The sequence below is a fragment of the Antechinus flavipes genome, chromosome 3 (assembly GCF_016432865.1).
Source record: "Antechinus flavipes isolate AdamAnt ecotype Samford, QLD, Australia chromosome 3, AdamAnt_v2, whole genome shotgun sequence".
NCBI classification, from domain to species: Eukaryota; Metazoa; Chordata; class Mammalia; order Dasyuromorphia; family Dasyuridae; genus Antechinus; species Antechinus flavipes.
This window is the reverse complement of record NC_067400.1, coordinates 613930472-613951578: the sequence shown is the minus strand read 5'-3', so window position 1 is coordinate 613951578 and position 21107 is coordinate 613930472. Positions and strand designations below refer to the sequence as shown.

General features: G+C 52.4%; 1 protein-coding gene across 3 annotated transcripts in view; it reads right to left on the bottom strand.

Moving 5' to 3' along the window:
• SPTBN4 (spectrin beta, non-erythrocytic 4) overlaps positions 1-21107 on the bottom strand; it is a 58361-nt gene that overhangs the window by 27160 nt on the left and 10094 nt on the right. The window contains exons 2-18 of one of the 3 annotated variants that reach the window (XM_051989179.1): positions 19954-20168; positions 19520-19671; positions 19234-19407; positions 14680-14771; positions 13910-13990; positions 13605-13720; positions 12384-12496; positions 12109-12296; positions 11751-11868; positions 11213-11371; positions 10806-11108; positions 9280-9430; positions 7384-8302; positions 7149-7286; positions 4990-5734; positions 4537-4739; positions 2681-2771 (exon numbers count right to left, since the gene is read on the bottom strand). In XM_051989179.1, coding sequence (XP_051845139.1) covers positions 2681-2771; positions 4537-4739; positions 4990-5734; positions 7149-7286; positions 7384-8302; positions 9280-9430; positions 10806-11108; positions 11213-11371; positions 11751-11868; positions 12109-12296; positions 12384-12496; positions 13605-13720; positions 13910-13990; positions 14680-14771; positions 19234-19407; positions 19520-19671; positions 19954-20152 — 3942 coding nt within the window. In that variant the 5' untranslated portion in view covers positions 20153-20168. Of the gene's footprint in view, positions 1-765; positions 848-908; positions 1759-2680; positions 2772-4536; positions 4740-4989; positions 5735-7148; positions 7287-7383; positions 8303-9279; positions 9431-10805; positions 11109-11212; positions 11372-11750; positions 11869-12108; positions 12297-12383; positions 12497-13604; positions 13721-13909; positions 13991-14679; positions 14772-19233; positions 19408-19519; positions 19672-19953; positions 20169-21107 lie in introns of those variants that run through there. The other 2 variants (XM_051989180.1, XM_051989181.1) reach the window with 2 other exon arrangements.

Here is a 21107-nt window from a genome sequence, read left to right as displayed (position 1 = left end):
GATCTCCATTCCCACCACCACTACCACCAAGGGAACACTAGACATCATGCTTCTCCACTTAAAAAATCAAAGAACCATTCAGTCCATGTGAACCCCCCCCAAGTCAATCATAACTCCTAATCAGAGCCACTTCAATCAGACAAAGACAGTCAGACACCCCCTCCCCCCAAAAAAGGCAACCACAGCACAGAAACAAATCCAGTTCATCACTTTCAGGGAAAATAAGTCACAGTTCCCCCTCCTGTCCCCCCAAACACTACCACAAACATCACTGCCAAGGCCAGGCCCAGGAATCTCCCCGGTCCAGGCCAGTTAAACGCCATACGCACCAAAGACAATTCACAATCACCACCATCCCCCATAAACCTCACGACACCTTCCCCAGGAAGAGATTAGAAGGCCGGTCTTCCCTACCCCGGGGCCGCTTCAGAACCACGGATAGTTCTCAGGGGCCAATCTGATGGCCTGCTACCCCCTCCTCCCAGGGGCCCAATTGAGTAAGAAGCTACCCCCTCCCCAGGGGCCTATCCCAGCAAAAGCTGCCCTCCCCCGCCTCTAGAGACCAGTGCAGTCACGAGTCCTGTTCCCCACCCCCCGCAGGTTCAGGACCAAGGACAGCACCCTCTTCTATGGGGGGGAATACCCCCTTCCCGCCCTCTTGGGGCGCACGCGCTCTCTCTCCTCCCCCACCCCCACCGTCCTTCACGGGGGCGCGCTCCAGCCCCCTCCTCTACGCGCCCCCAGCCCAGAGGCGGCGCGCAGTACCTGCGGCGGGCGGCGCTCCCTGGGCCACTGCAGCAATGGGCACAGACAACCACGGCGCGCGCGCGCATCCGCGCCGCCCCTCCCCTTCCCACCCCGCAACCGCGGTCCCGCAAGTGCGCTGATTAGCCTCCCCCTTCCCCCACCTTCATGTCTCCTAGGGTGCGCGCACTGGGCAGACCCAGCGGAGGAGGGTGGAAGGAGCCTCGAGGCGATAGTGAAGGAAAGGGGGAAGGGGTAGAAGCAGGAAAGGTTTAGGACGCGGAAAGAGAATGGGAATGTCCCGGGGCGGGAGGAATAAATGGAGAGACGGGATGGGTTGGGGTGGGAAGGGAGTCGAGTATGGAGAATGGAGAAAAGGAAGAGGGAAAAGGTAGAAGCAGGAAGGTTTTGGGATGAGGAAAGAAGCGGGAAATACTCCGGGGAGGGGGAATAAATGGAGAGAAGGGATGGGGGGGGGGGAGGTTTAGGGTGGAGGGAACAAGATGGGATAGAAAGTGAACGGAGAGGGGGAAGGTGAAAGGGGTAGAGGAAGGAAGAGTTGGGGGTGAGGAAAGAGGCTGGGAATGTTGGAGGGAGATTAACGGATAGAGGAGATGGGGGAGGCTGATGACGGAGGACGGAGAGTGAGCGGAGACAGGGAAGAGGGAAGGGGTAGAGGCAGGAAAGGTTTCGGAGGAGGACAGAGGCTGGGAATGCTGGGGAGGAATAAATGGAGAGGGGATGGGGGAGGCTGAGGAAGGGGGTGAGCGGAGTCATGGGAAGTGGTAGAGGCTGGAAGGTTTAGGACACGGAAAGAGACTGGGGATGCTGGGGGGGAAAATGGAGAGAGGGGATGGGATGGGGGAAGGCTGAGGATTGAAGGACAGTGAGTTGGAGATGGGGGAGGGGGAAGCCTCCGAATCCTGAGGCAGGATCGAGGGTCCCCGCAGGAAGAGCTGACATTTAGGGATCCCCGGAGCTTTTGATATGCGCCATCTAAGGAGCCTCCTCGCAGCCTTGGGAAGGATTAGCCCCATTTTACAGAAGAGCAAAAGGTTCACAAGGTCAAGAGGCTTACCCAAGGTCACAGAGCTAGGAAAAGGTAGGGGTGGGAGAAGGACGGAAGGGGAGCACAAGGAGCTGGAGGATGGTTCATCCATTTAGTGTTGGAGGAGCCTTCGAGTTCATCTCATCTCCTCCTTTTACAGATAAGGAAACTGAGGTCTAAATAGGTTAAAAGATTTGCCCAAGGTCACGCGGGTATTAGGCTTCGGGGGTAAAATTTGAACCCAAATCCTCCAACTTTAACCCTAGTTCATTTCCTCCTTGGGGGGCGGAGCACAAAAAGGGGGGGAGGAAGAGCTTCCCTAGGATGTTAGGGGAACGGGGAGAGGGGGGAAAAGGAGGGAGGATGCATCTCCTCGCGCTCGCGCCCCGCCCCCGTGAGGTCACGGTGCTCGGCTCTCGGTGCAGCCCCTCCCACCTCTCAGCTTGTTCTCGCTTCCCCGCCGGCGCTCGTCCCTCCCCTCAGGTTCGCGTGCTTCCGCTGCCACACGCGCAGGCGGGGTCTGCGTTGCTAGGAAACCAAGTTGCCGGGACACCGTCCTAGCCCCGCCTCCCAGCCATCTTCGGAGAAGCATGGGATGATGGCGCCGTCTGGCGGTGTAGTCAGTTCTCTAAATCCCCTCCTGCACCCCCACCCTCACTCTAGGGAAGGAGTGGGGGGGAGGGCGAAGCTGGGCTCTCAGCGCAGCCCCGGGAGACGCGATCCCCCCTCCTCTCCAGCTCTTTTCCGGCTATTCCAGGGAGAAAACTCCCGATTCTAAACTTGATTCCCCCCTGCTTCCTCTCATCCCAACTGGGCCCTCTTCCTTTCTCACCCCCAGGCTCTGAGGGGATCCTCGGGGAAGCTCTCCCTCCTTCCCCGCCCCCTTACCTCCTGACAGTCTCGTAGGAAATGCTGCAGCTCCAGATGGTCATAGAGACACTGCATCCACTGCTGGGCTCGAAGCTGAGTTTCTTGGCTCCTGGGGGGCGGGGGAGGGGGTGCTCGGTGCCCCAGGGACCAGGGGGACCGTCAGGGGGTCGGGCAGGGGGGTGGCAAGCAGAGGAAGGGGAAGGAAACGGGGCTGGGGGACAAAGCGCTGTGGGCTGCCATCGGAGATGAAAGAAATGGAAGAGGACAGAGACAGGTACAAGAGGGGTTGGGACAGTGAAGCAGAAGGGGCCAAGCTAAAGAAAGAAGAAAAAGGAGGGGAGAGGAGGAAGCTGCGGCTTCCCAAGAGACCAGGAGTTAAGAGAAAGTGACATCAGGAAGAGAAAAAGAAATGGGGGAGGGGAAGGGGGAGAGACAGAGAGAGAGACAGAGACAGAGACAGAGAGAGAGACAGAAAGTGGGGGGATGGAGAAAGAAAAGGCAGAAAAGGGGATGGGAGAAACTATCAGAGATCAAGAGACAGAGACAGAGCCCAATACAGAGAAATGGAAGAAGCAGTAAGAGATAAGAGAGATGGACGAGGCACAGGGGAATAGGGGGAAACAAATAAAACAAAGAGGTTTGGAAAGTGAAGAGAAAATGGCAGGAAAGCCAAATGGTCAGAGATGGCAGAGAAAGGGACAGGAAGAAATAATAGCAAGCAGAAGAGACAGACCAGAGCCGTCTAAGGAGACTGAAAAAAAAAAACTGAAGAGGCAAAAAAGAAGGGAGATGGAGAGGCAGACTGACTAGAGACAGAAAATTGAGGGAGAGACAAAGACAAGAAGCAGGAGAGACAGAGACAGAGAGAGGGTAAGGGCGAGAGAGCCCTACTGGTAGATAGGAAGAGGTAGTCATGATGGAAGGATGCAGAGCGAGGGAAGGAGGCTGAGGCTGGGGTCAAAACCAGGAATTCTGGACACTTCAGACGGGTGGGGGCCCATAGAGAGCCCATAAATACCAAAGAAGACCACAAAGGGCCAAGGCCGCCCCTCCCCCCTCTCTGGTTCCGCTGGCACAGATCCAGAGTGAAAGCCCAGGCCCGGTGGGGGAGCGCCCCAATGGGGGCACGTCTGGGGATCCCAGGCACATCATCTCACAGGTGAAGAATTCTGCATTTCTCTCCCATGGACAGAGATAGACACACAGAGAGGGAAAACAGACAAATGAGACAGAGGGAGGGAAGAAAAGCCAAACGTTTGGTGTGAGACAGAAAAGAGCCGAGAGAGAGAGAGAGAGAGAGAGAGAGAGAGAGAGAGAGAGAGAGAGAGAGAGAGAGAGAGACACCAGTGAGAAAGAAGGAAAGAACTAAAGTCATTGAGAGAAGAGGGCTGAGAGACAGACAAGAGACTAAGAGGGAGAGAAAAGAAAGCACAGGAGGGAAGGAGAGAAAGAGAGACAGGAAAAGAGATACAGAGAGGGAAAGAGACAGAGATAACACCAAGGACAAAAAGGAGAAAAGACATGAAAGACAGGATGAAAGAGATCAGGGTGGAGGAAAGATAGAAAAGGACACACAAACAGTGACATGGGAGGAAAGAGAAGAGAGAGGGGGGAGAGACAGAGACAGAAAGAAAGGGGGGAGCGGGAGAAAGAACCAAGGGACAGAGACAGAAAAAACAGGGCACAAAGAGGCGAGGACTACGAGACATGGCAGAGACAGAGATGGAGCCTGGCCAGGGGTGGAGCACGGTGGCACCCTAACATCCCTCCCGAGCAAGCTCTAGGTGTCGGGGGTCCCGGTGGGGTTTCCCTCTCCAGCCCTAGGGGACCTGCTCAGGGGGTGCAGGGCTGGCAGAGGTGCCAGGAGCCCCTACTTTTGTAGCAGCTGGGCCCCATGCTCCTGGGCTTTCTCTGCATAGGCATTTCCCTGCCTACGCAAGATGTCTCCAGCTTGCGCGGCCAGCTGGATCTTCTGCAGGTTCAATTCCAGGGTGGTCAGGAAATCCCGGTGACGCTTGATAGCCTCCACTACTGTCTCCACTGTTCCGGGTACCTCCAGGCCTGACAGCACTGTCTCCTGGGGGAGCAGGGGAAGGAAGGAAAAAAAGGAAGGAGGGAAGAAGATCCATAACCGAAAGCCCCCTGGCTAACCTCAGCCTGCCCCCTGCAGGCTGCCCACCCTCTCCTGCCCAGGAACCCACAATGACTCCCCCTGTAACTCCGTTATCTGCCCCCTGGAACCCGCACATCTCGTGAGACCATCCAGGCAGAGCCCAGTTTCAGAGAGCCCCTCAGCCCGCCAGAGCCCATCCCCCCCCATCGCCCACCTGGTTGTGGAGGACAGCATGAGCCTGGCGCACGTCTCGGAGGAAGAGCTGGTAGACGTGGGCTTGGGCCAGGGCTTCCCTGCGAGCTTCCCACAGACTCAGCAGCTTCTGCCAGCCCAGTTCCAAGTGGGGCAGCCAGTCCTCCAGGACCAGCTCGGGCCCCAGCTCGGCCCCGTCGGCCGCCAGAACGTCCCCGGCGGCCTGGATCCTCCCGAAGTCTTCCTCCCGCCGGTCCATCTCTTCCTTGAGAGCGGCGTGCTGGCTCAGCAAGCTATCGGCCTCCTCCAGGCAGCCTGGCAGCTGGCCCCCGCCGCTTGCCGACTCCTGGGCGTGCACCAGCCAGTCAAGGAAGGCGTCGAGGTCGTGCAGGAAGCCCTGGAGTCGGCTGGCAGTGGCCAGCGCCTCCCCGCAGTTCCGAGCCGCGTGGCCCAGGGCCGCCCACTCCGTGTCCAGTTCTTCTATCTCGGGCTGCAGCCGGGGGGCCTGGGCTGGGTACCGGGCAACCAGGGCCTCCCCTTCCTCTCTCAGGGCCTGCAGTCTGGGCTCCAGTGCGAGGAGAGTGGCTTCCAGGGAGCTGAGGAGCCGTTGGAGGACCCCGCCCGCCCGGGGCGCGCTCTCCACGGCCAGCCGGCGCTCTCGGACCTGGCTCTTCACCTCGGCACACTCCAGCAGATGATTCTGGACGGAGAGAACTAGGTTCACCTCCTCCTTCCGCTGTTCCACGAGTTCTACGATGCTGTTCCACCTGAGTCATCGGATCATAAAACAATAAAGCTGTTGGGGAGCTCAGAATCCAGAACCGTTCAAGCTGGAAGGGAACTTAGAACAAGGAACGAGCAAAGGAGCTTAGAACCCAGAATGTCAATAGGAAGGGAGATCACGTGACAATGTCAACAGCAGAAAGGCAGCTTAGAAGACTGGGCGACTCACAGGAGGTGCGGAACAAAGAATGTTGGGGGCCAGAATGGAGCGAGCACATGGAAATCGGGGTTTGAAGTGAGCTTGGAACAGTATATCAGACAGAGATGCAAAACTTTAGACAGAAGAGTGCATAGAACACGCAATGGCAAGGGTTGCAAGGGAGCTTAGCCCACAGAATGTCAGCTTTGGAAAGGAGCTTAGAACATAGAATCTAAGAGCTTAAGGGAAATTGACTGAAAGGAAATGTCAGAACTAGAAAGGAATTTAGAACACGGAATGAGAGGAATGAAAGAGAGATCAGAACATGGAATGTTGGGGCTCACAGGGAGCTTTGAACATAGAATGTCAGAAGTGGAAGGGAATTTGGAACAAAGAATGGCAGACTAGATGACATTTTTAATACAGAAAACATTGGGAATCAGAATATTAAAAAAAAAAGACCACAAACCAAAAGGGAGCTTAGAACAGAGAATGGCAGGGCAGGAAGGACACTTAGAGCACAGAATATCAGAGCTGAAGTGGAGCTTAGAATAAGGAACATCATGATCTAGATAGAAGCTTAAACCACAGAAGACAGATCTGGAACACAGTTTAGAACACTGCATTTCAGAACTAAAAGAGAACTTAGAATACAGAACTTTGAGCACAGAATGTCAGACAAAATACTAGAGTCAGAGGGTAGATCCACATGTTCTAAGCTACAGGTCTTGACTCCCCCCCTCCAGAAACCTTCAGGAGCTCCCTCTTGCCTCTAGAATAGAATACAACTTCCCATCCTAACATCAGTCCTCCACTTTCGGTTCCAACCTACCTCTCCACTGCCGGTGACCCACCCCCAGCCTCTCCCCTCTCCACTCTCTCCTTCACGGATACCTTCAATGCACACCTCCTTCCTCTGGAATATTGCATGTCCTTCCTTGAAGCTCTTCCCTAGCCCTTTAACTGTTCACTGCTGGCTTTCTCTCAGTGTCCCTGTTTCCAGAAGAGCAGTAACTCCGGGCCAGGGATGAACTCCTTTTTGTCTGTGTCCGGTGCCAGGTCCACGGCCTGGCACGGAGGAGTCCAGGGCACTCTGGTGCTTTTCTGGCATTTATTTTTAATACACATTGCTTTAGGAATCACGTTAGGAGAGAAAAACCAGAGCAAAAGGGAAAAACATCGGGAGAGATTAAAAACCGAAAAAAGATGGGACCCGGGCGGGTCTCGCCCAAGGAGCTGGAGGCGGCCTGGGCGCTCACCTGCTGTTGAGGTGGTCTTGGCAAGAGCGCACCTCCTCGGAGCTGGGGTGCCCGCCTTCCACCAGCTGCTGGACCGTGTGGTTCACGTCGAGCACGCGGCCCATCAGACTGTTCATTTCCTGGTCCAGGCTCTCAAACCTGCGGGGCGTGGGGGAGGGTGGCTCTGGTTGGCAGCCGCGTCCTGCCCCCGGAGACCCGCTCTGCCCCCCGGGAGCTCCGGGCCCCGCCCCGGTACCTGTGCTGGACCACCTCCACTTCGTCCAGGTCGTCAGGGACGCGCATGGCGAGCAGCCACTTCTCCTTCTCCCCGATCCAGAGTTCGCACGCGTGGACCTCGCTGAACATGCGGTACACGGCCAGGGCGTCCCGCAGCCACTGGCGCCGCAGGCCCGCCACCTCCGCCACCTCGGCGAAGAGCTGCTCCACCTCCACCACGCGCACCTGCAGCGCCATGACGCCCCCCGCCGCCGCCCCCGCCGCCGCCTCGCGCCCCGTCCCGCCCAGGCCGGCCAGCTGGCGCCGCAGGCCCGCCACCACGCCGCGGTGGGCCTCCACTTCCCCGGACAGAGCCCGGTGCTGCCGCGCCAGCCGGCGGCTCGATGCCTCGTCGTGTCCAAAGTCCCCACTGGCCGCCAGTCGGTAGGCATCGCGGAGCCAGGCCAAGAGCCCGTCCAGCTCCGTTCCAAACTGATGGAGCGCCCGCGCCTCCTGCAGCCGCCTCTCGCGCCGGGCCGCCGCCTCCTCCAGCCGCTGCCAGCGCCGCCGGGCTCCGGCGGCGCGCTCCAGCAGCCCCAAGGCCGCGGCGTCCCCGCCGGCGGCGGCCGTGAGCTCCTCGCCCCGCTGCAGGGCCTGCTGCAGCAGGGCCCGCCGCCCCCCCAGCTCCCCCTGCAAGATCCGGTGCTGCGCCAGGAGGCGAGCCGCGCTCGGGAGGTCGTGGGCGCCCGCGCCGCCGCCGCCGGCCCTGCTCTCCAACAGGTGCTCCTTCTCCCGGGCCCAGGCCTCCGCCTCCTCCAGCTCCTGCAGCAGCGCCCACAGCGTCCGGGAGGCCTCGAGCTCCGCCCGCCGCCGGCCCGCCAGCTCCTGCAGCTCCGTCAGGCAGCCGTGCACGTGGCTCACTCGGTTTCGGATGATCTGCGGGTCACAGGGTTGGTAACCTGTGGGCAAAGGGCGCAGAGCATTCGGGTCTGCCTCGGATGTCCCGGCGGGCCTGGCAGAGGCCCTTCCCGCCCTTCCCAGGAGTCCCAGCCCAGCAGGAGGTGGTGCCCAAGGACCCGTGCCCAAGGAGCCTGTGCTCAAGGAAGCGGTGCCCAAGGAGCCGGTGCCCAAGGAGCCCATGCCCAAGGAGCCCGTGCCCAAGGAGCTGTCCAGCCCACCCTGCACTTTAGGATAGAAGCTTCCATTCCTCCAGCCACAGTGTTCATAGTATGAGATGCCCAGGTTCTCTTCAAGGCCCTAGCATGGGGCCTTGCAAGTACTTAATAAAAACTTACTAAACTGAGGCTCACAGGGTGGGGGGATGGGGTAGGGGGCAGGGTAGGGGACACAGATTTCAATCTCTGCTGGGGACTAGGATGCAGAGAAGGGAAAACTGGATTGGAAGGCAGAATCCCTGTTTTCAAAACAGCTCTGCCACTGAGCCGGTGACTTTGGGCAAGTGATTTCCCATCTCTGGGCCTTAATTTCCCCATCTGCAAAATGAGGGGACTGAACCAAATGCTATCTCTAAGGTCCCTTCCAGGCCTGATCATTCCAGGTTGGCAGGAATGGGGAGCTCATCACCTCTCCGGGCAGTGCACTCTACAAGGAAAGGACTTCCTACCTGCCCTCCTCATTTGTGATCCCTCCAAGTCCAGGAGACTGTACTAATCCTGACCCCCCACCCCTCACCCAGCAGTCCCGCTACCCCTGGGAGTCCTTCTGATCCCACCTTGGGAGTTTCTTCCTGCCTTCCCATGCCCAGGGGGAGCCCTTCCCATCCCTCTATCTTTTGCTGAGGCGATTGGGATTAAATGACTTGCCCAGGGTTACATAGCCAGGAAGTGCTAAGTGTCTGAAGCCAGATCTGAACTCGGGTCCTCCCTGCGATCTAGCCCCTCCACCACCTAGTCGCCCTCCCCCTCTGGCCTTGTACCCTGTAGCTGGGAGAATCTCAGGGCCGTGGCGTTGAGCGCCTCCACGCGCTCGCTCTGGGCCGTGATGTCCCCCTCCAGCAGACCGTGTTTCTGCAGCAGGTCCTCCACCTCCAGGAGATGCTGGCCGCACTCTTTGGACAGCAGCTGGGCCTGGCAGAGACAGAGGGAAGGACACGGGGCTCAGCCATTCCCAGCTCCTCCTCTCCCACCTTCCTTTCTTCTGGCTGCCCTGTTGTCTCTCCCACATTCTCAGAGGCCAGAAGAGCCTCGCAGGGCACTTACTGAAGGAACCCGGTCAGCCCGGGGGGTCTCACCCTCCCCTAGCGCACAGCCGGGCCCTGCTTTGGAGAGAGCCAGTCTCGAGGAACTCACTACCTTCCAAAGCGTCCCATCCTGCTTGTGGGCAGCTCTAATCTTTCCTCAAACCTAAAGTTGTCACTAGCTCTGTCCCTTGGGGTAAAGTGGAAAAAGCCTGGAGCTAGGGGCGGCTGGATGGTGCAGTGGAGAGAGCACTGGCGCTGGGGTCAGGAGGGCCCGAGTTCAGATTTGACCTCAGGTACCAGGTTCCTGGGCAAGTCGTTTAACCCCTCTTGCCTCACACCCAAAAAGCTCTTTTCTTTCCCACGATAAACAGCTCCAGTTCTTGTCTTTCTGACTCAGCCTCCCGGCCACTCTCCCCATCTGTGTGTCTCTTAGCTAAGGAACCAAGTAATTAAAAAAAATCTTGTTACAAAACACAAGGCATCATATTGTCAGCTGATTGGTGCTTGGACTGAATTGAATCTCCCAGCATCTGTCCCAGTTTCTCTGTAATTTCCTCATCGCAATTCTTTTCTTTTCCCCCTTTGCTGAGGCAATTGGGATCAGGTGACTTGCCCAGGGTCACACAGCTAGGAATTATTGTCTGAGACCAGATTTGAACTCAGGTTTCCCTGACTTCAAGGCTGGTGCTCTAACCACTGAGCAACCCAGCTGCCCCCTTAATCTCCATTCTTAAATGAGAGTCACATTGGTGTAGATGACCCAGATGAGGATTTTGTTCAAAACCTGCCTCTGAGACATCCTCCTTGTCGGGTCACGGGCGACTCCGTTTCCTTAGTAAAATAGGCAGCTCACAGCTGCGTGAGGCACAGCGGCAAAGGGCTTTGCCAACATTAATCCCAAATCAGAAGTCTGGGATCCCTTCTAGGTGACTATTTCCTTGGATGAGGTGGAAATCTGACTGTGCTACATAATTATCTCTTGATCCTATTTCTGTGTCCCTATTGTTCTCCCTCTGCCCCGTGTCTGTGTCTCTCTCTCTCTCTCTCTCTCTCTCTCTCTCTCTCTCTCTCTCTCTCTCTCTCTCCATCTGAGTGTCTGTCTCTGTTTCTCCCTCTGACTTTCTGTGTCTCTCTGTCCCACTATCTCTGTGTCTCTCTATATGTGTTTCTCTGTGTCTCTCTGCCTGTTTCTGTCTCTATCTCTGTCCCTCCCCATCTCTGCCTCTGTAGAGCATTTTCCTCTGGTCCCCGGTCCTGGGCACCTGCATCTCCTCCATCCAGTCCACCATATAGACCATCTCCTGAAAGACTTTCTGTAAGGCCAGATTCTGCTCCAGCCGAGTCCTGCGGGCTCCCACGAGCCCCGTCAGCAGCTCCCATTGGCGCAGGACACTGTCGCGCTGGGCGGCAACGCGCCGCGCGTCGTAGTAGCCCTCCCCGGCCAGCGCCTGGGCCAGGTCGGCCACGGCCTGGATCCTCTCCTCGTAGGACGAGATGTCAGCTTCGATAGCTTCGTGCTTCTTCATGGCCGCCTCCACCGCCGGCAAGTCATACCCAAAGTTGTCCTGGGTGCAGAGAAGGAAGGGATGGCATGGGATGGAGGGCTGGGGATCTGGCCATTCCCCCGTCTTGGTCACCCCCAGAAGCTTTCCCTATCCTGCCCGCTCACCTGGGACACGAGGCGCTGGTTCTCGCTAAGCCAGCTCTCCCTCATGGCTGCCTTATGGTCAAACCTCTGAGCCAGAAGCTCTAGTTTCTCCTGCCGGATGAGCTCTCCTCGAAGAGCAACCTCCCGCTCATGCTCTGCCTTTTCTAGTCGGGTCCAAGCCTAGGGATTTAGGAGAGTGGAACTGGATCTCAACCCCTTCCGTGATCAGACCCAGCCGTGTCCTCCAAACTCAGTTCCAAATTCAGTCCCCTAAACTTCGCCCCTCTATCCTAAATCAGCCTTCTTCATCATCCCAAACCCAGGCCAATTCCTCTTCCCTCCCCAAATCTGTCCCTCCATCCTCCTTCAAACCCAGATTCTCTTAAACCTCCACATCCAACCTCTTAATCCTCTCGGACCCACACTCAACATCCCCCATCACCGTCACCCTCAACCGGAAGTCTGTCTCCCCCTTCTCGATTTCTCGGAAACCCAGTCACTGCCCCAACACCATCACAGACCCAGGCAGTCTTCCCCCCACCCCGCGCCGTCTCAAAACCTTGTTGATGTCCGAGATGCTGCAGCCCTCTCTGGGGACATAGAGACGCCGGTTGGTGGCCCTAAGTTTGCTCTGAATACTGAAGAGCAGAACTTCCAGGTTCCCTTTCTCTTGGAATCTGAAATCCAGGGAAGGGGAAACGAGGCAGGGCTCCTTGGCCGCTGGTTCTCTCTCCAACAGCCCATCTGTCCCGCACATCCTCCTCCTTCCTCTGTCCCTTGGCAGTTTGCTCCGACACCATTCCCCCACCACCAAGACCACTTACGTTCTCCACCACCCTCCCGCCCTACTCCGACGCTCTCTCCAGCCTCTCCCGCTGACGCCATCCCAGCCCTCTCCAGTTCCGGGCGCTCCTCACTTGATGGGCTTCTCCAGGGTGCAGTAGGCCGTGAAAGCCTGTAGCTGCTGCTGGACGCCGCTGAGAGAGTTGGCAAACCTCTGGTTGCTGATGAGAGCCACGGTTCTTTCGATCCAGGCCAGGAGCTCCGAAGCCAGCTCCTCGTAACGCTCCATGATCTTCCCGATCTCTATCACCTGGTCCAGTACCTAACCCCGGCAAGGGCACAAGGTCAGCAAGGACTTAAGGAGGTCCTCTAAGACGTCTGTCATTGCTCTGCCCACCAAGTCGGGTACCTTCCCTATCCGCTTTCCCTCAACTGCCAGGGCCTTCATCTTGGAGAAGTAGTGATAGTAGGAGACCACATAGGTGATGATGGATTTCTCATCTGGAGCTTCCATGTTCACATCTGGAGAGTGGGAGAGGAATATGCTTTGAGCTGAGGTGATCTCATGGGAGTAGGAGGGAGAAAAAAGGCAGTACCAAAGCTGGGGACTCTGGGGCCCAGGGGAAAAAAAAGGCAAACTGGTAACCAGATATTGGGAAAGTGCTAGAGACCTATTTTGGGGGGGAGGGTGGAAAGAGGATGGAGTGGGGGAAGAATAAGTCATAACAGTAGATAACAAGATGGCTCCAAAGCCAGAAGGATGGGTTCCAGTCTCCTGACACAAACAGGCTGGAGAACCTAGGAAAGTCTAACCTCTCTCTAAGACCTTAAGGTCCAAGAAAGTGCCGCCATGTGTTAGTGGAGGGAGATTCCTGACCTGGGAGTTCCTTATTCCAGTAAAACACTGGTCTTGTTCCAGTCCCATCATTGAGGGGATTGAACCAAATGCTATTAATTTCCATTGTTGAAATAGCACCAAGTGTAGAGACTAAGGATCTAGGGAGTAAACTACCTCCGTTCTTTTTTTTTTTTTTCCTTTTTAAAATGATATCACTAAAGGAAGTTCCCTTCTAGCATTCCAGGTCAGCGCCTTCTCTGGACTTTAGGGTCTTAAAAATTTATTCGTTTTGAATTCAAATACATCAAGACCAAAGACTTTTCCGTGTACAGAGCACAAACTAAAAAGAGGATTCACTACAAAACCATGAATTTCTGTTTGTTTACTTTTTTAAAAACTCCCTTCCCTTCCCACTCTCCCACCCCAGAAATAGCTACTGTTAGACACCAAATTGTCTGTGTGTATTCAGATATAGATAAAGATAATCACACTGTATATACTTCTATTATCTGGACTTTAGCACCTTAAAAAGTTTCCTTGGCTCGGAGGCTGTGTCCCTGCCCTAGCTTCCAATCTTCCTCTAAGGTTGCTTTTTCCTTCCTGGCCTTCAACTTATACATAAACAATCCTTCCCAGCCCTAAGGTCCATATAACTGTCAGCACACATATGTGTTCTGACGGTGCTTTGAGCTCTGACAGTTTGTTTTGATTTCCGGGGGGTTACAGCTAGGATATGAGGAAGTGGAAGTAAGGATCCTGGGGATTCTGGGGCAGCCGGAGAAGAAATTTCACCTTCTGGGTCAAGTAGACGGGCTAGGCCCAGCTGCTGCTCAGCAGTGTGAAACGCCCGCTGTAAGTTGTAGGTAGCATTGGATTTGGTGAGTTTGCTGAAGTCCACTAGGTCTGGCCTGGGGATGTGAACAGAGAGGGGAGGGCAGTAAAAGCAGAGGGGTGTGGGCAGGAAAGCCCCCGGAATAGCTCCCAGCCGAGGGGGAGAGAACGCTGCGCCAGGGCAAGGGGCAAGGGGCGTGGCGGGGGGCAGAGCTGTGTCTCCATATGTCTGTATACAGAGGCAGGAACCGGGACAAGGCATCTACCTGTGTCGATGGATGAGAGCATTGAAGGCCAGGCCATCCCTCCAGCTAGTAGTGAAATTCTGAATGTTCACCTCAGGGTAACTGAGGGTGGATAGGAGGGGGAGGGGCGTGTGTGACACACAGATACAAGCGACCGAGAAGCAAATAGGCAGATGGAAAGATAGCAATGAAAATTCAAGGAAAGAGAGAAGTTCAGGGAAAGAACATAGTGGTGATTGATGTCAACGTGACAGAGAGAGAAAGAGAGAGAGGGAGAGAGACAGCGAGACAAAGAAAGAGACAGAGAAAGAGGGAAAGACAGGGAAACAGAGAGACAGAGGGAGGAGAGAGACAGAAACAGAGATAGAGACAAAAAGAGAAATAAGAGACAGAAAGAGATAGAGAAGAGACAGAGAGAGACGGAGAAGAAATGTAAAGAAAAAGACCCCAGTTCCAAGAGACCAAGAGCCACAGAAAAGGGGAACGGGGGAAAAAAAGGCAATTGAGACAGAAAAGCACAAAGTGAAAGAAATGGATATGTGGAAAGGGGACAGGAGATGCAGAGAAGCAGAGAAAGGGAAAGGGAGAAAGACAGAAAAAAAGGAGAGTCAGAAAGACAGAGGAAGGCAGAAAGGGGTCACTTCACCCATCAGGCACCTTCTGCCCACCCATGCACACCCAGCCTCCATCTGCCTCCCCACCCAGAGCTCCCACCCTCTCTTCCCACCGGAAGACTTTTCCATACTCTGAGAAGGGGAGGGGGTCCCAGAAGAGGGCAGGGGAGCCCCTACCCCGCTGTTTTCATCTGACACCAGAGCAGCAGGGCATCTTTGGCTGATCGTGTTTCCTGATTGTCCTCCGTCTCAATCTTGATGACCTGAATCTGGGGTGAGGGAGGAAGGTGTGAGTTGGGAGAGGAGGGTGTCTGGGCCAACACAGACACTTGGGGGACCTCAAGGCCTCTGATGCCAATAGACATCTCAAGGGAAGTCGGATTCCTGGCTTTAGATCCTGGAGAGAGCTTCCAGCATGGACCAGCAAGGACTGCAAAATCAAGGGAAACTGAGGCCACCTGGGTGATCATGGGGCAAGCAATTTTCCTTCTCGGAACCTCAATTTGCTCACCTGTGAAATGGGGATAGTAATCCATTCTCTGTCACTGTGAGGACCAAAGAAGATGATATGTGCGAAGTACCTGATAAACCTGAAAGCCTATGGAAATGTCAGCTAGTATTCCACCCTGAGGATAAAGCTCTATACACAGTAGATGTTTAATAAGTACTTGCCAAAATAATTTCAATTGAATCAGGGTTAGGATTGTGGCCTGAGCTCTTGGGTAGTGCTGGTCTAGACCATCTCACAAGGATAACAAAGCAGGGATTCAGAATCCAAGATAAACAAAACACTAGAATTGAATTCTGGGTTAGGACAGGATTTGAGATCAAGGTTGCTCTAGGTATGACATTCTAGACCCCAAATTCTCCTTCCCCCACCCAGGTTCCTGAGAAGGACGTCTAGGGTGAGACTGGTTCAGATTCCAAGTCCGAGACTCTAAGCATGGTCTCAAAGAAGAAATTTAAGAAAACTTTCTCCCATTTCTTTGAAGAGGTGAAGGCTCCTGGGTAAGAAATCCTGCATAGAAATAAGATCAGACTTTTTCAATATATTTTTTGTTTTTTTAATTTAATTTTAATATTATATTATTTTTCCAATTAAATGTAAAGATAGTTTTCAATTTTCATTTTTTGTAAGATTTTTGAGTTCCACTGTTTTTTTCTCCCTCCTTCCCTCCCTTACCTCCCCCCTCACCATTCTAGTAAGCAATCGGATATAAGCTATACGTGTATATTCTCAATATATTAATTTTACTGTTTTTTTTCTTCCTCTTAAAAATTCCTTATCATATGGAAAATACTATGCACATTCAGAGAAAGAACTGATAGAACCTGAATGCAGATCAAAATATACTTTTTTCACTTTCTTTGATTTTTTTCATAGTTTTTCCCCCTTTTCTTCTATTTCTTCTTTCACGATACGACTAATATGGAAATACATTTTACATGATTGCACATGCATAACCTATATCAGAATGTTTGCCATCTTGGGAACGGGAGGAGAGGGAAGAAGAAAAAATTGGAACTCGAAATCTTATGGAAATGAATGTTGAAAATTGCACATGTAATTAGAAAAATGCTATTATATTAAATAATATATTATTATATTATATTATATATTAAAGTATATTTTATGTTAAAATGCTTATTATAAAGATGCCTTTTGGGGAGGGATGGGGAATAGATAAAATGAAAGATATAGGTGATGTTAAAAATGTCTATCAATAAAATCTATTTTAATCTAATTTTCATAAAACCTATAAATAGTTCCAGGCTCTATCAGGAAAATGGATTCTGAGTCAGAAAAAAATACACATTATGAAATGCAAAACAGATCATTTTGATTACATCAAATTCAAAAGGGTTTGCATGAACAAAACAAATGCAGCCAAAATTAGAAAAGAAGCAGAAAGCTGGGAACAATTTTTACAGCCAGTTTTTCTGATAAAGGCCTCATTTCTAAAATATATAAAGAACTGAGAAAATTTATAAGAATACAAATCATTCCTCAGTTGATAAATGGCAATTTTCAGATGATGAAATTAAAGCCATTTATAGTCATTATTTTAAAATGCTCTAAATTGTTATTGATTGGAGAAATTCAAATTAAGACAACTAAGATATTACCTCACACCTACCAAATTTGCTAAGATGACAAGAAAAAATAATAACTATAGGAGGGGAAGTGGGAAACCTGAGACACCTTATTGGTGGAGTTATGAACTGATCCAACCACTCTGGTAGCAATTTGGAACTATACTCAAAGGACTATCAAACTCTGCATAGCCTTTAATCCAGCAGTATTTCTACTAGGTCTATATCCCAAAGAGATCTTAAAGAAGGGAAAGGATGCAAAAATGTTTGTGGCGGCCCTTTTTCTAATGGCAAGAAACTGAAAACTAAGTGGCTGCCCATCAGCTGGAGAATGTTCAATAAGTTATGGGAGATAAATATTATGGAATATTATTGTGCAATAAGAAATGATGAGCAAACTGATTTCAGAAAGGCCTCGAGAGACTTACAGGAACTGATGCTAAATGAAGTAGAACCAAGAGAACATTATACACGGCAACCACAAAATTATATAATGATCAGTTGTGATGGACTTGGTTCTTTTCAAAATAAGATGATTCAGGGCAATTTCAATAATCTTGTGATGGAGAGAACCATCTACACCCAGAAAGAGGATTATGGGGACTGAATATGGATTACAAGATAATACTTTTGTCTTTTTTGTTATTCTTTGCTTGCTTGTTTTTTTTCTCTTTTTTCTTTTATTTTTTTATATTTTCTTTCTTTATTCTTATTTTTCTTTTATTTTCGCAATGATAATTGTGAAAATATATGTAGAAAAACCACACATGTTTAATTTATATTGAATTACTTCTTGTCTAGGGAGGGGGAGAGAGGAGGGAGGGAGAAAAATTTGGAACACAAGATTTTGCAAGAGTGAACGTTGAAAACTTTTTTTTTGTATTTTTGGAAAAGAAAAAGCTATTATTTAAAAAAGAAACTAAAGGGCTGTCCCATTGGGGAATGGCTGAACGAGTTATGGTATATGAATGTGATGTAACGCTCTTGTGTTATAAGAAGCTACAAAAGGGATGGTTTCAGAGAAATCTGGGAAGACTTCGATGAACTGATGCAAGATAAAGTGAGCAGAGTCAGGGAAAAAAATCATTCCACAACATCGACGTTGTAAAGTCAAACAGTTTTCGATGACTTAAGGGTTCTGACCAATGCAGTGACCAACCAGCGTTCCAAAGAACCCAAGTTCAGGAATGGTCACCATTTCCTGACAAGAAAGGTAAAGGGCTAAATATACAGAGCGAGACATATGTTTTTTGGACATTACCAATAGGATAATTATCTTTTGCTTGATTATGAATATTTGGGAAGGGAAGAGAATGGAACATGTACTTATTTGTGACTACTGGGTACCACATACTGTGCTAAGCATTTTATAAATATCTTATTTTATCCTAACAAGCCTGGGAAGTAAGGATTAATACTCATTTTACAGTTGAGACAGATATCGGTTAAGTGAGTTATCCAGCAATTGTACACTTGGGATAGAGGGATATGGGAGAGAGGGGGAAAAAAATAACTTGATTGCTAGTGGGAGGGAGGAAAGGTTACCAAGGGAAAATTCTGAGTTTGCTTCCGGACAGGACAAAAGTTCGAGAGTCCTAGACTTCTAAGTAGGGGAATGTTGTAGGTCAAAATGAATCTTTCAGACTCCCGGGTATGGATTCTAGGTTAGGGTAAGCACTTCAGAATTCTAGGGAACCAGAGGTACGTGTTAATGTTGGGGTACCACTGTTATTCCTATGCTCTAAAAGGAAGAGGAGAAAGTTCTTTGTTAGTGGAAATGATGGGATCCTGTCTGAGTCAAAATGAAAGTTTCAGGTTCTCAGGGTCTTCAGGTTCCAGAAATGGGTTCCGAGTAGGGATGAAAATTGTAGCCTCCTTAGGCACAGGGAGTTTTAGAATCTGGGTCACAATCAGAATTCCAGATTCCCAGGAAGGAAAATGTTCTAGTTCAAAGTCAAGAATGACCCTGGTGGTGGTTCTAGATCAGGGTAAGTATTTCAAATGTGGGGAGGAGGGAGGAGAGATTCTTGTGTTGGGTCGTATTTCCAGTTGGGAATTTTACTAGAATTCTGGGTCTAGGGAAGAGTTGCAAATTCTCAGGTAAGGATTCTGAGATTGAGTTCTAAGTCAGGTTGAAAGATTCAGTCTTCTAGACGAGAATTGGAATTGAATTCTGGGTCAAAGTAAGAGTTCCAGATGGATAGTTAGTCATTCTAGGTCACAGTGAATGTTCCAATTCCTGAATGAGGGAAGATTTTGCAGGACTGAATTGTAGGTCAGAGCAAGAGCTGTAAAGGTCTAGATGAGAGTTCTAGGATTGAGTCCTGAGTCAAGGTAAGCATCCCAGGTACATGGAGCAAGAACAAGAACTGACTTTTGAGGCCCAAGAGTTTGAGACTTTAATACAGGACACTGGATTTGGGTTCTGGGTCAGGAAAGACTCCTGCTTCAGAGAGGAATTTCAAGGTCAGAATGGGGATCAGGAGCAGAGAGAAGGTTCTATATCAGGGCACAACGGGACGGGGCAGAGAGAAGGTTCCGTATCAGGGCATGACGGGACAGGGGCAGAGAGAAGGTTCCGTATCAGGGCAATGATTCACTCTCCCTGGGGGAGACAGGATTCTGGGTCATTCGTACCTGGAAGCGAAGAATGATGGTCCAGACCAACCCCAGGGTGAGCCGGTGGTTCCCATCCACAATGTCATGGGAGCCCACGTTCTCCAGGTGCACGCGCTGCTCCTTCAGGAACTGCAACGCCTTGTCCACGTTCTCCAGGGAGTGGATCCTCATCCGGCCCCGTGTGGGCCGTGGCTGGGGAGGAAGGGGGCGGACAGGGCATGCAGAGCTATCCTTCCCCGGCCGCCCCAGCCGTCCCACTCCCTGGTCTCCTGCTCCCGGCCGGCCCAGCCCCAGCTCTCCTCACCAGCTGCTCCCCTGACAGCACCTCCAGCAGGCGGGTGAGCACATAACCGTCACGCAGGTCTCCGTACAGGTCACTGATGCGGCAGCCCACGCGGCCCAGGTGGGAATTTACCCACTTGGTGAACGTCTTCTTCTGCACCGCCTCCCGCTCATCTAGGGAGCAAGATCACCCTGCTGCTTCCCCGTCCAGCCGGACGCGTCAGCCCCCGTGCCCCGGCCTCCCACAATGCCATGGCCCAAGCTCCCCACTGCCCCATCCCCTGGGTTCTGGTCTATCCCGAAGCCCCCACCTCGGTCCCCACTTGCCCGGCTCCCCGGCCTCCCACAATGCCATAGCCTCGAGCTCCCCACTGCCCCATCCCCTGGGTTCTGGTCTATCCCGAAGCCCTCACCTCCATCCCCACTTGCCCGGTTCCCCGGCCTCCCACCACGCACCTGCCAAGGCCTTGATCCGGGAACACTCGAAGAGTGAGGCAGCTGCGTTGGCTGACCCGGAAGCTGGCGCTGGGGCCGCCGTGGGCTCCCGGTCCCAGGCCCGCTCGGGGCTCTCCCACCGGGTGGGGTTGTTGTTATTGATGGAAGGGGGCCCCTCCATGTTGTCCACTTCCCCAGGGCCTCCCGGCATGTGGGCCATCAGGGAACGTGCAGGCCTTTGGGAGGGAGAGAAGGAGAAGGAAACCCATCAGCAGAGTCTCAATCCCAGGTCAGCAGCACCAGAACCCCAGCAGGACTGGCCTCCTCATAGCCCAGACATGGGCCCCAGCATCCCCAGAATCATTTCCCTTAGACAGCCTGTAATGTCCCTGCTCCCATCCATCCATCCATTCACTAAAGCATGGCATTGGCCCACATGCAGAGCCCTGAGACAGGGAGCTTGGTAAACGTAATATATGTTATAGGGGCCGTCTGGTCCATTTTACAGAGGAGTAAACTGAGGTCCAACTAGGCAGATGATGAGCACCCAGATGTGGAGCCGGAAGAAGCCCTTTATTTTACAAATAAGGAGCTTAGGGCTGAAAGAAAGACCTTGAGCATCGGGATTCTAGAGATAGGGAACTGCCCAGAACCTGCTGAGCTGCCCAGGGCTTTCCTCCCCTGTTGCAGAAGGGACAACTTTGCACCCAGGGCAACAGATGGGGGAGCACAGAACATGTCTGAGGAACAGGAAAGCCCATGAAGAGCAAGCACGTCAGCTAACACCGGAGCGTCAGGCTCGTACCCATTGCATCCCATCCCATCCTATCCAATGAATGTTTCTGAAATGCCTTATAAGAGACTGGCAACTGGCAACCGAGATACAACTGACACGGTCTTTGTCCTCAAGGAGTTTCTAGTCACGGTCGTTTGAAGAGGAAGGAGAGAGCAGTCACAGTCAGAAAAGGTCCGTGAGTGGAAGCCTGAAAGAAGATGGCGGTCTTAAGAAGGGGAAGTGAGAAGGCAGAGAGAGGAGGCAAGGAGCTGGCAGATGGGAGGACAAGCTCAGCTGAGTAATAGCAAGTAATGGGAGTATAATAAAATTGTTCAGGGATGAAGAGAATCAGCTCCACCCAGAGAGGACTATGGGAAATGAGTGTGGACCACAACATAGT